Source organism: Leiobunum rupestre, chromosome 11, assembly GCF_980474605.1.
Source record: "Leiobunum rupestre chromosome 11, qqLeiRupe1.1.hap1, whole genome shotgun sequence".
NCBI classification, from domain to species: Eukaryota; Metazoa; Arthropoda; class Arachnida; order Opiliones; family Sclerosomatidae; genus Leiobunum; species Leiobunum rupestre.
Genome location: NC_143394.1, coordinates 28,732,009 through 28,746,537, shown reverse-complemented (window position 1 = coordinate 28,746,537; position 14,529 = coordinate 28,732,009). Strand labels below are relative to the sequence as shown.

At 35.8% G+C, this 14,529-nt stretch overlaps 1 protein-coding gene across 1 annotated transcript in view; it reads right to left on the bottom strand.

Moving 5' to 3' along the window:
* Positions 1–8,637: 8,637 nt before the first annotated feature.
* The window catches only part of pHCl-1 (pH-sensitive chloride channel 1), a 137,036-nt gene continuing 131,144 nt past the window's right edge, over positions 8,638–14,529 (bottom strand). The window contains exons 8-10 of the mRNA XM_090164325.1: positions 14,058–14,198; positions 12,491–12,927; positions 8,638–9,238 (exon numbers count right to left, since the gene is read on the bottom strand). Coding sequence (XP_090020451.1) covers positions 8,891–9,238; positions 12,491–12,927; positions 14,058–14,198 — 926 coding nt within the window. The 3' untranslated portion in view covers positions 8,638–8,890. The remainder of the gene's footprint in view (positions 9,239–12,490; positions 12,928–14,057; positions 14,199–14,529) is intronic.

Genomic DNA, 14,529 nt, shown 5'->3' with positions numbered 1-14,529 from the left:
CGTACGAGAGTGAACCATGTGCCACACGTATCCCCGTACGAGAGTGAACCATGTGCCACACGTATCCCCGTACGAGAGTGAGCCATGTGCCACACGTATCCCCGTACGAGAGTGAACCATGTGCCACACGTATCCCCGTACGAGAGTGAACCATGTGCCACACGTATCCCCGTACGAGAGTGAGCCATGTGTCACACGCATCCCCGTACGAGAGTGAACCATGTGCCACACGTATCCCCGTACGAGAGTGAACCATGTGCCACACGTATCCCCGTACGAGAGTGAACCATGTGCCACACGTATCCCCGTACGAGAGTGAACCATGTGCCACACGTATCCCCGTACGAGAGTGAACCATGTGCCACACGTATCCCCGTACGAGAGTGAGCCATGTGCCACACGTATCCCCGTACGAGAGTGAGCCATGTGCCACACGTATCCCCGTACGAGAGTGAGCCATGTGCCACACGTATCCCCGTACGAGAGTGAGCCATAAATCTCGAAAACTGACGATAAATCTCGAAAACGGACGATAAATCTCGAAAACTGACGATAAATCTCGAAAACTGACGATAAATCTCGAAATCCGACTAAATCCTGAAATCTGGCCAAAAGTTAAGAAATCCGAAATCCAACAAGAAATCTTGTAATCCAGCGTGAAATTAAATCCCGTACATATTTCGGCCTAAACGTACCAGTGACGTATAATTAAAAAAAATGGGCCCTCTGGCCTATTCGTAGGAATATCAGACACCTGTGGGCCCCACCAACCGTCGCTTTTGAATTTCCGGACCAGGAAAAATCGGGCCCTTGATATTTATAAAATCGATAGTAGTTTGAGCCGTTAGCCATTATGTAGCGCTATGGCGTTTGAGAAGGTTAACCGAGTATGGTTTTGGATATAAGGCGTTTGAACATTCTTTTGGGTGATCGTGTAGAGTAACTGAGAATAAAGTGGAAAAGGGAGGCTCAGGAGCGAAATAAAATATTCCCGCGGAGTGAAATATTGAAAAATGATGAAAGAAGCGATTTCCTTTTCTTTAAAAAAATAAATGAAACGTGAGGGGGGCGAACTGAAATTTAGAAAAGGCTGGGAGGCCCCGAAATGTCCGTTTTTGAATACCGCCTCCCGTTAACACCATCGCAATGACTCTAGTGGCCAACTTGCTCCGGAATAACTCTCCTCGCCTGTTACGATATATTGATTTAGCAATATTTTCCCCTTCTTCCGGATCAATGGCGTCATGCCGTGGCTAGATAGCCGGAATCGCCTCCAGATGGCTCAACCAACCCGAGAATGCTTTCGTGCTAGCCAACCAAATCAGATATAAATTGGATTTCGTTCACTTACTAAACCCATAGGTGGTATTTCACGAAATCTTTATTATGAAGTTAGACCAAATCTGGGTTAACACGTAAGCAGGGGTTAACCGCTAACTTTGGGGGCCCTGGACTAACACCTTTTGGGGCCTATCCAACTTTGGGTTTGTTGTGGCGACTCATTCGCCATTTTGTCAAAAAGAAAAAATTTACCCCTTTTTAATCTAAATTTGCTTTATTCCCATTTCCCTCAATCGGCGGTTTTCGGAAGTTTGCGTGTAGAACATGGTGAAGTAGACGCTATTATAACAGGGTTGCCGTGAATTTTTTCGTCCTAAATTATTTATTTTTCTTCAGAAATGCATGGCAAACCTGTTAAAGGGGAACGGTCAAGCTTTAACCAGTTAGATAGCTCTATAGCCCATTAAAAACTAAAATTTATGGAGAAAACCACATAAAAAATATTGAGTGGTTAATTTTTAATAAAATAAAGAAATTTCGGGAAATCGAAAAGCGCGCGTCCGCCGCGACACCTGGTGAGAAGTCGGTGAGACAGAAAAACTACGTAAAAGCGCGCGCTGCTGAAGACGAGAAAAATTTGTTTTGCACGCGCGGCGCGTTCCAGTTATAAGAGACCTAAGCCTAAATTGCGCGATTTTAAAAGTTAGGATAGTTCGCAAATCGCTCATACAGGGTTAGGGGCGCTGGCGGCAGCCCCTAAGATGGGGGAGAAATTCCAACCCAAACACCTGGCGTTATTTTTCGTTTCAATTTTTTGGGCCAAAAGCTATTTTTTCAAGACAAAAAAGGTACGTGTTAGTATATTGAACATCTTGTTAATCTTTTGATACGGAAATAAGGCCACATTTGAATAAGCTTGGCCGTTCCCCTTTAAAATAGCATCTGCTTCACCATGTTCGACACGCAAGCTTCCGAAAACTGCCGCTTGGGGGAAATAGGAATAACGGCCTTTGTTTTTATTTATTTTTTGCCCGTGAAGGGGGCCTTTTTTTGTACGCGGTCCTGGGCCTAAATCCGCCCCTGCTTGTAAGCGTGGTACTTTTAGTAGACAGATTCTAGCGAAGTTCAAAAAGTCTAAGAAAACGAAATATTATTGCAAAATCATGAGACATTGTAAATAGAGACAGATCTTTTTGTGTGTGTGTAATTGACTTCATAATTTTATGCAGAATGTATTAATTTATGCTTAGGGAGATGTATTTTCCACCTGGAGTCCTGGATAAGAAAATTATCCATAACCGAAAATTATCCGAATAAAAACGTATTTTTATTAAATCGTTTGATAACCGCGAATAGTCTACTTAGTTGATATCTACGCCGCAAAATTTTCGTTTTGAAAACGAAAATATTTGAGAGAGTTGGCCGTTTTCGGTCTATCGAAATCTGGCAGCCTTGCCTGCCTTCCGGCCTGCATCTCCATACCGAAAATGGCCGACGATTACGCTGCCGAAAATATTTTACTAAACTGATCGGCGGCGTTTTTGACCGTTATTTTGAATTATCGACTAAGACTATAATATCCATAAATAAATAGTTATGAATAATCGAATTTTATTTAAAATTACAAAATTTCTCAATCTTTTAAAATCAACCAAAATTTGGGCGAATTTTATTTAATATTACAAAATCTTTCAATATTTTTAAAATAAAACTAAACGTTCTTTTGCCTCTGTGGGGGGAACGAATTTTCTAACGGGAATACCGAAATTTATCATTAACTTATGATATTTATTATTGGAAAAGGCGATGTAAACCATCAAATATCTGTCTGTTTAGTTTCATTATATTTATACCATAACCATGATATAAATGTTGATCTCCAAAAATCAAGAAATTTTTAATTTTTTAAAAAATAGTGACCTTTTTACGACGAATGATAAAAATGAAACTATGGTATTTTGACCAACGGTACGCATTTTATTATACAGAAAGTCTTAAAAAATATAGTACAGTGGCAACGCTATCGGAGCAGCCAATAAGTATAATGGTGTTTTCAAAAGCGTTTTATACATTGTTTTGTTTATTTTTAAGTTGTATCTCATTTAAATACAATAACAAGCGAAAAATAGTTCTCGAAAACAAAACAAACCTCTCTCTTTTTTCACGTTATTTGTTGTTTGGTTTTTTTATACAATAAAACTACCCTCGTTTTTTTACAAATGAAACATTTCGGGTAGCGAAAATATACTTAAAAATATACCTAATCAAAAAAACTGTCAGAGAACGTTTTATATAACTTGAAATATTAACAAGATTAACAGTAATTATAATAATTATTTTTCTATCATATAAGGACTAGAGATTTTTTTGCAATGCCTTTATGAATGCTAAATATAGATTAAAATTGAAATAAATCTGAAATATTTTCGTTAAATTGGTATCACCGTGGTTACTTGCCGTGCCATGACGATTTTTTGACTAGGTCTTAGAGTTTATTTCTTGTTTAAAGGTTTAATAAGTTGCGGGAATTCCGATATCTACTCGTATCAACTATTTAGTGGATTCCAAGTATTTTTTGCGTGGTTTTTTTAAATATTACTATTTACAAGTTTTACGCTATTGGCCGTTTTTAATCTCTATCAGGCTAGTGTTCGTAAACGCAGTCAAATTTTCTAGATTAACGGCCACTATAAGTAACCCGCCGATGTGATTAAATTAGTTTAAATTGAGAAATGTTGGATTTTATATCATTTAAATTATGGTAAAACGTGAGTAGACGTTATCATAACCATTTGATTTTTTTATCAAAAAACCCCAAATTGTAGTGTTATTAGAAGTAAATTAATGATGTCCTTGTTGTATAAAAGTATACCATACAAAGTTTTACAAATATAAAATTAAATAAATATTTCAAAAATTAAATAACCGATGTTAATTTTTTAACAAATTAAGTAATTACACTTTTTTCACTTTAAATATTTTAACAAATTTAGTAATTCTACTTTTTCAAATCAAATATTTTAACAAATTAAGTAATTACACTTTTTCAAGTTAAATATTTTAACAAATTAAGTAATTACACTTTTTCAAGTTAAATATTTTAACAAATTAAGTAATTATGCCTATGATGAATCAAACACAATAAAGTTATTATTTTCAGAATTTATCGGGTATAATTTATAATTATATTTCTTTGTACAACTAATTATGTACAAGCCCAATAAAATGTAATTAAAACTACAATAATCTTTAAAATAATTATTGAGCACCAAATTTAACATTAATGTAGGCTTTTCTTTTGAAATCACACTTATTTTAATATAATTTTTTTCGGTATTATATATATTTTTTGTTTCTTAATTTTTTTCCGTGAGAATTTTGACTGCTTCATATAAACTACATTTTGTAATATAAACTTTACTATATATTTCTAAATTGAATTGTAGCCTTTTATTTTTTGCGTGTAGGTAAGGCTGTGCATAATGTTGTGACGTCATATGTCAAACAAAAACAGTCAATATGTCGCCTAATATTTAAAGTTGTTTTCTCTGCAATGTTTATTCAAGTTTAAACGTTTTTTCTCTCATATATAGGCATTTGTTTCAAGCGTTTGGTTGGTTGATAAATTATTACATATCGTATTTGTTTACTTTTGGTGCAAATTTGATATATATATGAACACTTCATTTGAATATATACGTTTGAATTTGTTTTCTGGAAATGGTATTTTTTGTTATATAATATTTTACAGCATCAGATTTTAAGGCGTTTTTTTATTTTTAAATATTCTGGATTTTTTCTTTGTTTGAACACTTCGAAATATGAAAAACGAAACACTTCTAAAATTCTATTTTGTTTTGTTTTTGGTTTTTTTTATAATAAAAGCGCTTTTTTAAAGTTTTATTTAGTTTTTGTGTTATCATGAATTTAACGCGTAAATTCACGATATTATATATATATATATAAGGTAGTTGTTAAATTATTTTTACTTTTTTACGCGTTTTTTTAATATATCTTTTCTACCGTTTCTAAATAATGATCGACTATACCTCGTGCTAGTTTGAAAATTTATTTATAATGTACGCATTTAAAATACTTTCTGGAAAGCTATATGTAATTTATACAGTTTTTTTTATAATAAGTAATGAGCACCGAAATATTTTTTTTAATGCGAATACCAGCGTTATTATTCAATTTATCCAACGAAAACCTTCGCTTTTAACATTTTTTTTAAATCTTTATACAAAAAGCCACTCGCTTTTGAGTATTTTCCCTTATCTAATAAACTATATATTTCAACAACAAGCTAAATGCGAAATTTAAATCCTTATAACCTATTTTGGAGCGGTTTTCACTGTTTCTAATGCCTCCCGAATGACAGCGCGCGCAACCTATTTTTATAGACCTCTCACTCTCTTCAATTATAATTATTATTTACAAATTATCTCGCTTTTTTTTAAATCGTAAACCAATATAATATCGGCATGTTTCAGACGCAATAGCGACATTTTATTCAGGGTTATTACCTCGAATTTCAAGTTCGTCAAAGTTGGCATTCGTATTAGCAATATGCTACAGACAGAATGTATTCGAAGGAAATTAAGGGCATGATCAGTTTTTCTACATTATTCAGGGACAGTGAGGGGAATGTTTCGTTAAAATATTCACAGACGAAATTTATTTTAGTGGCATTTCGAGGAGGGGTTTAAAACATTTCATTAAATATTAATATTTTGGATATTTTTTCAAATTATAAATATTATTGTGATGGGGCTAAAAGTTAAATTTTCTAAATTTTCTATTAATTTTTCAAATAAAATATTATTATTTTAAATTTTTTAATCAAAATCGACACGTGTTAAATGATAAGAAAATAAATAATAAATAATTAATTTTCCTAAATAAGATTGAGAAAATATTATTATTTTAGAGACGTCAGTTTTTAAACGAAGAAAGAATTGATTTTTTCATAAAATTTAAGTACTATTTAAAAAATTTATTCTACGTATTCTAATTAATTCTTTCCTAATATTGAACGTTCAAACAACCCTCCCGAAATCCGACATTTGTATCGTTACACCCGCGGTTGGACCGAATTCCCCAATTCGTTATTGGAACAAAGTTGATCAGTATTGTTTCTGAAACGTGCGGAAAAAATAGCGAAAAAATATTCGTTTTTCTTCAATAAAAATAAAATATTTTGTTTAATTTAGTTCGTTTTATAGTAATTCATTTATTAAAATACATTTGGCGTTATATAGAAGAGTGTGGGATCGGCGAGGGGGGTGTCAATAACGGTTTCTTGAATTTCGATAAATCTTAACAAGCCGAAGTTAAAACTATCATTTTAATTAACTATATTAATTAGTAAAAAGTGGCATACGCTATCATTACATTTCCTCGCAATATGATTGATATAAGCAATATATTTTGTGTATATAGACTTTTTCATATGTTTTTTTTTCACTATTGTTTTTTTGAAACGTATAAAATTTGGTATTTTCATTTGAAACTGTGCATAGAGTGAAAGGAGTGGCTGCAGCGTTAATAGGCCATAAATGCCACGCGAATTTCTACCCAGGCGTAATAATTTCTAACTTAAATTGACCGGTTTTAAAATAACTGATTTTTTTTTCACCGGTTATTTTATCTTGATAAATTCCGAGACAGCTTGTCGCAACAATAAAATTCGCTTCAATTTAAAACAATCGCGGTCTAAACGCAAAGAAACGACAAACGAAACTTAGATGGAAAAAAATATATATTTTTTTGGTTCTCCGAGACCAGGGATTTCTGAGGGTTAAATTTATAGCGGAATCATTCTCTTATAAATCTCATTTTTGTTTTAGATTTATGAGCCATCCTTCAACCTTGAAGCAAGCCTTTTTATTGAGCTTTTAAGTACTTTTTTGTTTTCTTCGAATTGGCCTTTAAACAATTCAATTACTTTTCCGACTCCTAAACCCTCGACATATTCGCAACAGAAGCGCTTATTTTTATACAATTTTTGCGATATAATAACCACCCGCGTTTTTAGATTATCTGAAATAAAGAATTTTTTGTATTCGTTTGGTTTTTTTTTTACTTTTTTTATATATATCGTATCACAGTTCTTTTTATATTTTAATGGGCGATTTTGTTTTAAATTCTAATTAAAGGTGTCACTACATTTTTAAAGCTTTTTGAACGAGAAAGGGATAAGCTTTCACTGGTTTTTGTTCAACCTTTAACGGTAGAAATTAGAATGGGAAAGGATACGACGAGCGGAGCACCATCTGCGGTTCCAAAATTTTGTGCTTGATCGACGACCAAGAATCTAAAGGGACTCGCTTTTTTAGGTAGTTGGACACGGTAGGCGTGGCCTAAATAGGAAGTCTGAATGCCCTACGTTAGCCGCTTCGAGTTAATTCGAGAAGCGTTCTAAGAATTCCGTTCAACTAGGTGGTCCGAAATAAGGAGTGCTTTTTTGAGCCACAAGAACGAGTGTCCTTCGATTTTTGGTCCACGCCTCGACGAAGCTACGGTTGAGAGGCGAGATTCCTTCAGCTAACAGATGGCGCTAGCGTATGGTTACGTCATGAACGACGTCGTTTCGGGGCACTTTTGGAGGGGTATTTAAGTAGGGTGAATTAACTCGCCTATTTATAATAAACAATAAGGAATTATCTATACATAATCAAGGTCGTGATTTTACTACTATCGATAACCTCTTAACGATAATAAAAGATTGTTAGCTAATATAATTCCAATGAGGCTAACGATTAATTTCCGTCGTTAAGAGATTAACGATCGGAGTCTAATCTCGGCCCAGGCCTACTATAGGTTTACTTTTGAAAACCGAATTTGTTTTTCACGACAACGATCCGCGATCCGATTTTGGAAAATATATAATTATATATATATATATATATATATAGCACACTATTTGTGAACCCCACTTTTTAATGTTTATTTTTACATGACACTTTTGAAAGCAACAGGCACTGTATAATAAGTTTTTTTTCTTAATCAACCATTATTTTATTATAACGTGTTAGTGTCCTGGAAAGCGAATGCACTTTGAATTAATTTCTCTTGAAATCTTATTCACAGATGATAACTACGTAATACCCTGAGATGCGCGTACTTATGTTTTAGATAAATATTTTTTTAGACATTTCTGGGTATTTCAAACGAAACAACGAGCACCAATGGCGCCATCTACGTTCAGTGTTTTTTTTAGCTAAACTTCTTTTATATTATACAGTCTAAATCGGCAGCCGTGTCATGGCCGCCGCAACTTGCCTATTAATATATTACATATATTTTCGTAAAAATAAGGCATTTTCATATAGATTTCATTGTGTTTTTTAATCCTTTTGTCGAAACTGAAACGCTATGGGAACTGAGTATTCGGGGTTTTGCTGAATTTTGTTGTATATAAGAAAACGCGTGGCAAAGAGACGATATATGCAATTATTTTGTAGTTGTTGTAGTAGAAGTAGTAGTAGTAGAAGTGTGATTTCGCGTAGTTTTCATCCCTCGTAACTGAACCTGGTTTGCCCGTGATTCGTAATATACATATATACGAGTATTCTCTTAAGCCGGAAAATAAGAAGAAGCATTTTCTTTATAATATAGATGAGACGTATCCGCTCAATTTCCAGTTCTCGTCCTGTCCCGGTTTGATGACGGCGTACGTCAGAAAATATCCGAAGGTGAAGCCGCCGAACAGGAGCGGAAACACCAACTTGGAGACGTTGTCTACCGCCCGAGGTATTCGTGACCTTTCGGGGGACTCGACGTACGTCATCTGGGGCCTTCGAAGCCAGGCGAAAACGGAGGCTGCCGCTCGGGCCTTGCCAGTGTTCAACCTGTGGTTCACTTGGTTGTTCTCCGACGGAGGGAATTCCGGAGGAGTGGTGGCGCTAGCCATCTCTTGACTGTTGTTGTCGCTGCCTGATTTCCGAGGAGGAGCCTTCGGAACAACACCGCGTTTTTAATCGGACTTTTGCGTTTCCACCGGAAGTTATTTCATACGTCTCTTAAGCCACGTTCACACTAGAGCCTAAAACCCAGTTTAGGTCGGTTTGTATGCCAGTTTTGACCGCCGACGATAATTCTTGGTTCACACGTGCGAAATCGCTTCACCCCGGTTCGCTTATAGCCAAGGCTTAACGCCATTTCAAATTATGACTAGAATTTTGAAAATACTAAAATGTATCCCAAAACATTTAGTTAATCATGTTTACTAGACATACAGTAATATTATTGGACATTATTTAGAATTTTATTCCCATTATTTTGGAAAATACGAGCAATTTTACTTCACCGCCTTGTCGTTTTGAAAGCGATTCTAAGCGAGCGGACTTGGACAAGTTGCTTGCTTGCTTTCCGAACCAACACGAAGCGATTTCTCACGCTGGTTTCGAAAACTAGTTATCTAAACGAAGCGATTTAAGGAGTAAGTGTGAACGCGGCTTTAGAGAAGTATTCAGCTCCCTATAGTAACAGTGGCGGATCTAGGAGGTTGGTAGGAAATAGGACCTCAATCCTACGCAATTCTCAAAAATGCGTACATATAGCCTATCACCTAGATCCACTACGCTGGCTACCGATTTTTTTAAACAAAAAAATAGTGTAGGATCGTAAATTGAGTTTTTAAAACTATTTCATCGGAAAATAAAGTTTATAAATAAGTAACTATAGCTAGGCAATGTAATCTATACGTTTTACATCGCTAAGAAAAGTAATACACTCACAAGGAGACAAACCGAAGTGATTGGTAGACCTTCATGTAACTTGTAAAAATCCTAAAGGGAATTTATTCAAAATTGAAAAAAAATAATTAGCTTAATTTTTTTTATCAAAAGCAATAAATTTGATCAAAAACGATTATAATTGATAGGAATTGATTGAAATAGATAATTTTTTTAAATATCTGAATTTAATATTTTTCCCATTTTGATCTATTAATTCGAATTTTGATCATGGCTGACTAAATTTACAAAATGGTTTTTTTCAAATACACCAATTTATCTATATGTTATTCCGATATTTCACAAATAATCTATTTCAATAAATTCCGATCAATTATAATCGTTTTTGATCAAATTTACTGCTTTTGATAAAACAAATTAAATTAATTAATTTTTTCAATTTTGTAAAATTATTTCAAACAATTTTGAAATATTTTTTTCAATGTTTGTATTTTTTTAATTTTTTCTCACATTTTTCCAATTTTAGCCATTTTGATTCATTTTAACCTATTGTGCTCAAATTGATTAAAATTTGATCAATTTTAATTTTTTTCGTCAATTGTTATCTATTTTTATATTATTGGCCCGAGGAATCGGTCAGAATCCCATGTTATTTTCAATGGGAAAATTTCCATTTTTTGTTATCAAAAATATTTTTTGTTGCCATGGCAAAACGGTTGCCATTGAATAAATTCCCTTTAGAATTTTTCAAGTTACACGAAGGTCTACCAATACCCCGAGTTTGCAATAAATCGGTGGGTTACACTTCGGGATGTCTCCTTGTCAGTAATAGTCCAAGAGCCCATGACAAAATAAGCTTGTGATGAGGTACACGATGGGTCAAGGTATTTTTAATTAGGTTAGTGATTTGTAACAAAGAACTGTTTGTCTTACGGGTTAAAGTGGGGGCTTTCCGGAAATACGAACCACGTGAAGGTGACCTTGAAAATTGATATGACCTGATATTGGTATCATTCGATTGGTCTCAACGTGCTCTTACCAAATATCGCTAAATTAACCTTCAAATCTGAACCAAGAGGCGTGTAAGATTAAAAAACTAATTTCGAGGCACTCCCAAATTTACATGTATAAGACAAAATTACTTTTTTTAGTCTTATATGCCGTTTGGTACAGATTTGAAGGTTAATTTAGCGATATTTGGTAAGAGCACGTTGAGACCAATCGAATGATACCAATATCAGGTCATATCAATTTTCAAGGTCACCGGAAGTGACGTCATGTGGTTCGTATTTCCGGAAAGCCCCCACTTTGACCCGTAAGACAAAGTTCTTTGTTACAAATCACTAACCTATTTAAAAAATACCTTGACCCATCGTGTACCTCATCACATGCTTATTTTGTTATGGGCTCTTGGACTATAACGTTTGTGCCGCAATTTGGAGGGTAATTAACGCCTATTACGATCTACGTCGAGCCGGTATAGGTACACGTTTCATATTAATAGCCTGGGTGAATACTTCTCTCCTAAGAGATATCTTATTAACTTCTGATATCACCCATTAAAAAAAAATGGTATGGTTGCCAAACCAAAAACAATCAAAGTTTGAGTGCAATTACCAAACCGATGGAAAGTAAAATGAAATCATTATATTTTAGAACGTAAGAGAAGTTTGTGGAGACCGCTTTGTTCCAAGAAAGCCAAAAACTAACCACAAACAATTCTTTATAAAACCAAAATACTACGGAATAAAACTTATGAAACCATGCGGGTATTAAGAAAAGAATCAGAACTACTGAGAGCAGCTGCATTGACAAAATGCACTCAAGGTCTAGCTACTACATGCGAAGATATTCAAGCCATTACCAACACGATGACATGATGGAATGGTAAGGAATACAATATGTTTTACAGAATTTACAGAATTAGTATCAGTGTGTTTTATTTTTAAACTTAATAGTTCTAAATGCACGATGAAAAAGTATTACTACGACCATGCGAACTTGTAACATACGGTATCAAGCCATGACAAATAATATTTGGAGCAATGGCAATAGCGAGTCACGTTTGAAACAAAAATATACAAATCATAAAATAAAACACAATGTTCGTTCTAAATATTAAAAATCCGCAGACTCAAAATAAAACTGTGTTCATGCGCGATATAAAAAGCATTTCGTATCAGAGTACAGCATGCAATACACGCCTCTGCGTTCGGTACAGTGAATGCCAGCTAGGAGCAACAAACGCAAGGAGAACGCGGCTAGCCTTTAAACACGCTAACGCAGTGTTGCGTACAAATTTCATTGGACGAACCTTTACGATGAACTATTTACGGAAAGGGGGAAGACAATTTCCGAATTTCCCCCTTCCGACGGCAGCGGGCGCTAAATGGTCTAACCAATGATAATGCACGACTTTTGACGGGTTGCATTATCCTCGCGTGAGGTGCCGCGTTTGTCGCTCCTAGATGCCAGAAACATTGGTAAGAAGGACGACGAAGTTGTCTTACTTGCGAAAGAGCCGACTGGCACCTGGAGGTGGGCAAGGCCGGCGACGGGTCGATGACAATCTGTTCCTGCTTGTTGGCGGCGGCCGAGGGTGGGCGCGTGCCCCCGGGGCCGTGGGGCCATTTCCGAAAGAGGTAGTTGACGCAGATGAACTCCAGCATGGAAGCGTAGATGAAGAACATGCAGACGCCGTCCCAGAGATTCATCGCCGTCAGGTTCGACACGACAGGCAGCGTCGACCGAAAGCTGTTGGTCGTAGTACAAAAGTTCAACATAGTGGTCACTCCGATCATCACGCGCGCCGGCACCGCGTTGATGTCCAGCCAAAAACTGATGAACGAGCTGGTCACCAACACCATGCCCGGAACGAAGACCGTGCTGAAGTAGAATGACTTGTCGCGCGTGAACACCAGCAGAACTCTCAAACAACTGTAGTTACCTGCGAACGAGAAACGCGGAACACTTGTTTAGTTCTGTTTCGCAATCAACGCCCGACATTTGTCAATTACAGGTGCTTTCTTTTCGCTTGTTCCGAGATTTCAAAGTAACGCTATGACGTCATTTTACTCCGATTCTGTGCAGTGGCGAATATTTTGAGTCGGAGTAAAAACATTTTTCCAAAATGGCTGCCTGTGGCCTTTTCACCAGATAAATTAAATAATAATAATAATAATAATAAGCTAGGCTAATACCCAAGGCGGCACCACCTTAGGCCTAAGTCATCAAGCGACTTTTGAAGCCATTAATTCAGGTGGCCGTGTTACAATACGTAGGAGGGTGGTGGCAAGCCCTGCATGCCACGCGTACGAGCCAACAGCTCCCTACACTAACTATTACCGTTAACCTCAACAAGTTTTTAACTAACTAATTCTGGCTAGCAGACGACCAAATCCGATTTACATTAATCTTAATAGAGTAGCTCTAATACTCCGGAACAAGCGTATAGTTTACGGGCCGGAGTAATTCTCATAAAACGTTTTAGGGTAAAAAGAGAACACTTTTAGTCAGAGAACAGATGAAAAGATACCAACTTAAATTAACTTAGGTAGGTTAGTAGGAGATTATGTATTGTATGCACGTGCAGAAAAGCTAAGTTTTACAGTCCTACACGTAATTCATTGCGTGAACTTAACTAATCTATTGTCAAAATCGTTTAGCGGGTGAAAAACTACAAACAAATGCGTATGAACATAAGTAACATAATAAAAATAAATATTGATTTAATGCTAATTTTCTTTCCGAACCTTTCTTCTACACTGACAGCCAGATTTGACTTGGACCTGCAACCAAACTGAGCGGTATATTATCGTCCTTAGTTAATTTCGCCTTGGGCATATTCAGACACTAGGGCAAAGTCTTGATGGTCATACTTATCTTTTATATGTTACTTATGACATAAATAAGCCTACAAAATCTAACATTGAATTTTAAGAAAAGTTCATAATGAAGGTAAAATACGCGTAGAAACACGCGTAAGGTTTTTCAAAACATTTACGCCTAGAGCTTAGCAATCCAGGTGTATTGGTTTTTTTGGGAAAAAAGCCGTTATTATTTGAAAGAACGAGTTACCTCTCCACGTGTGTGCAGCGTCGCAAACTCCCGTAGTATTCTTCACCAGGTATGCATTGTGGTATCTTATGTTACTGGCTTTGCTAATCTCCGGCTCAGTTTTTGACCAGTCTAATTTGACTTCGTTTTCTTCGTGGGAAACTGTGGATTACGGAAATTCAGTCAAACAAACGTTATTCAATGGGCTCTAAAAACGTCTAATTTAGGGGTAAGTGTTTTAAAAACTATGGACCGAACCCGACGGTAAGTGTATCGCTTTAAGAAGAACGTCGACGCGAAAAATTCCCGTTAGGCCTAATGCAATATTTTTACGTTGACGCTCACCGCTGTGGCGTTTTTGCCCAAGTGAAAACCAGCCTTTACTGGCAGAGGTACCACTAATAGGTTAGTGAAAAGGGAAGTAAAATTCAACTAGATGAACTAAATTTGAGATTCTCACGGGGGTAGCCATGAAGGAGTGACCCCACCAACA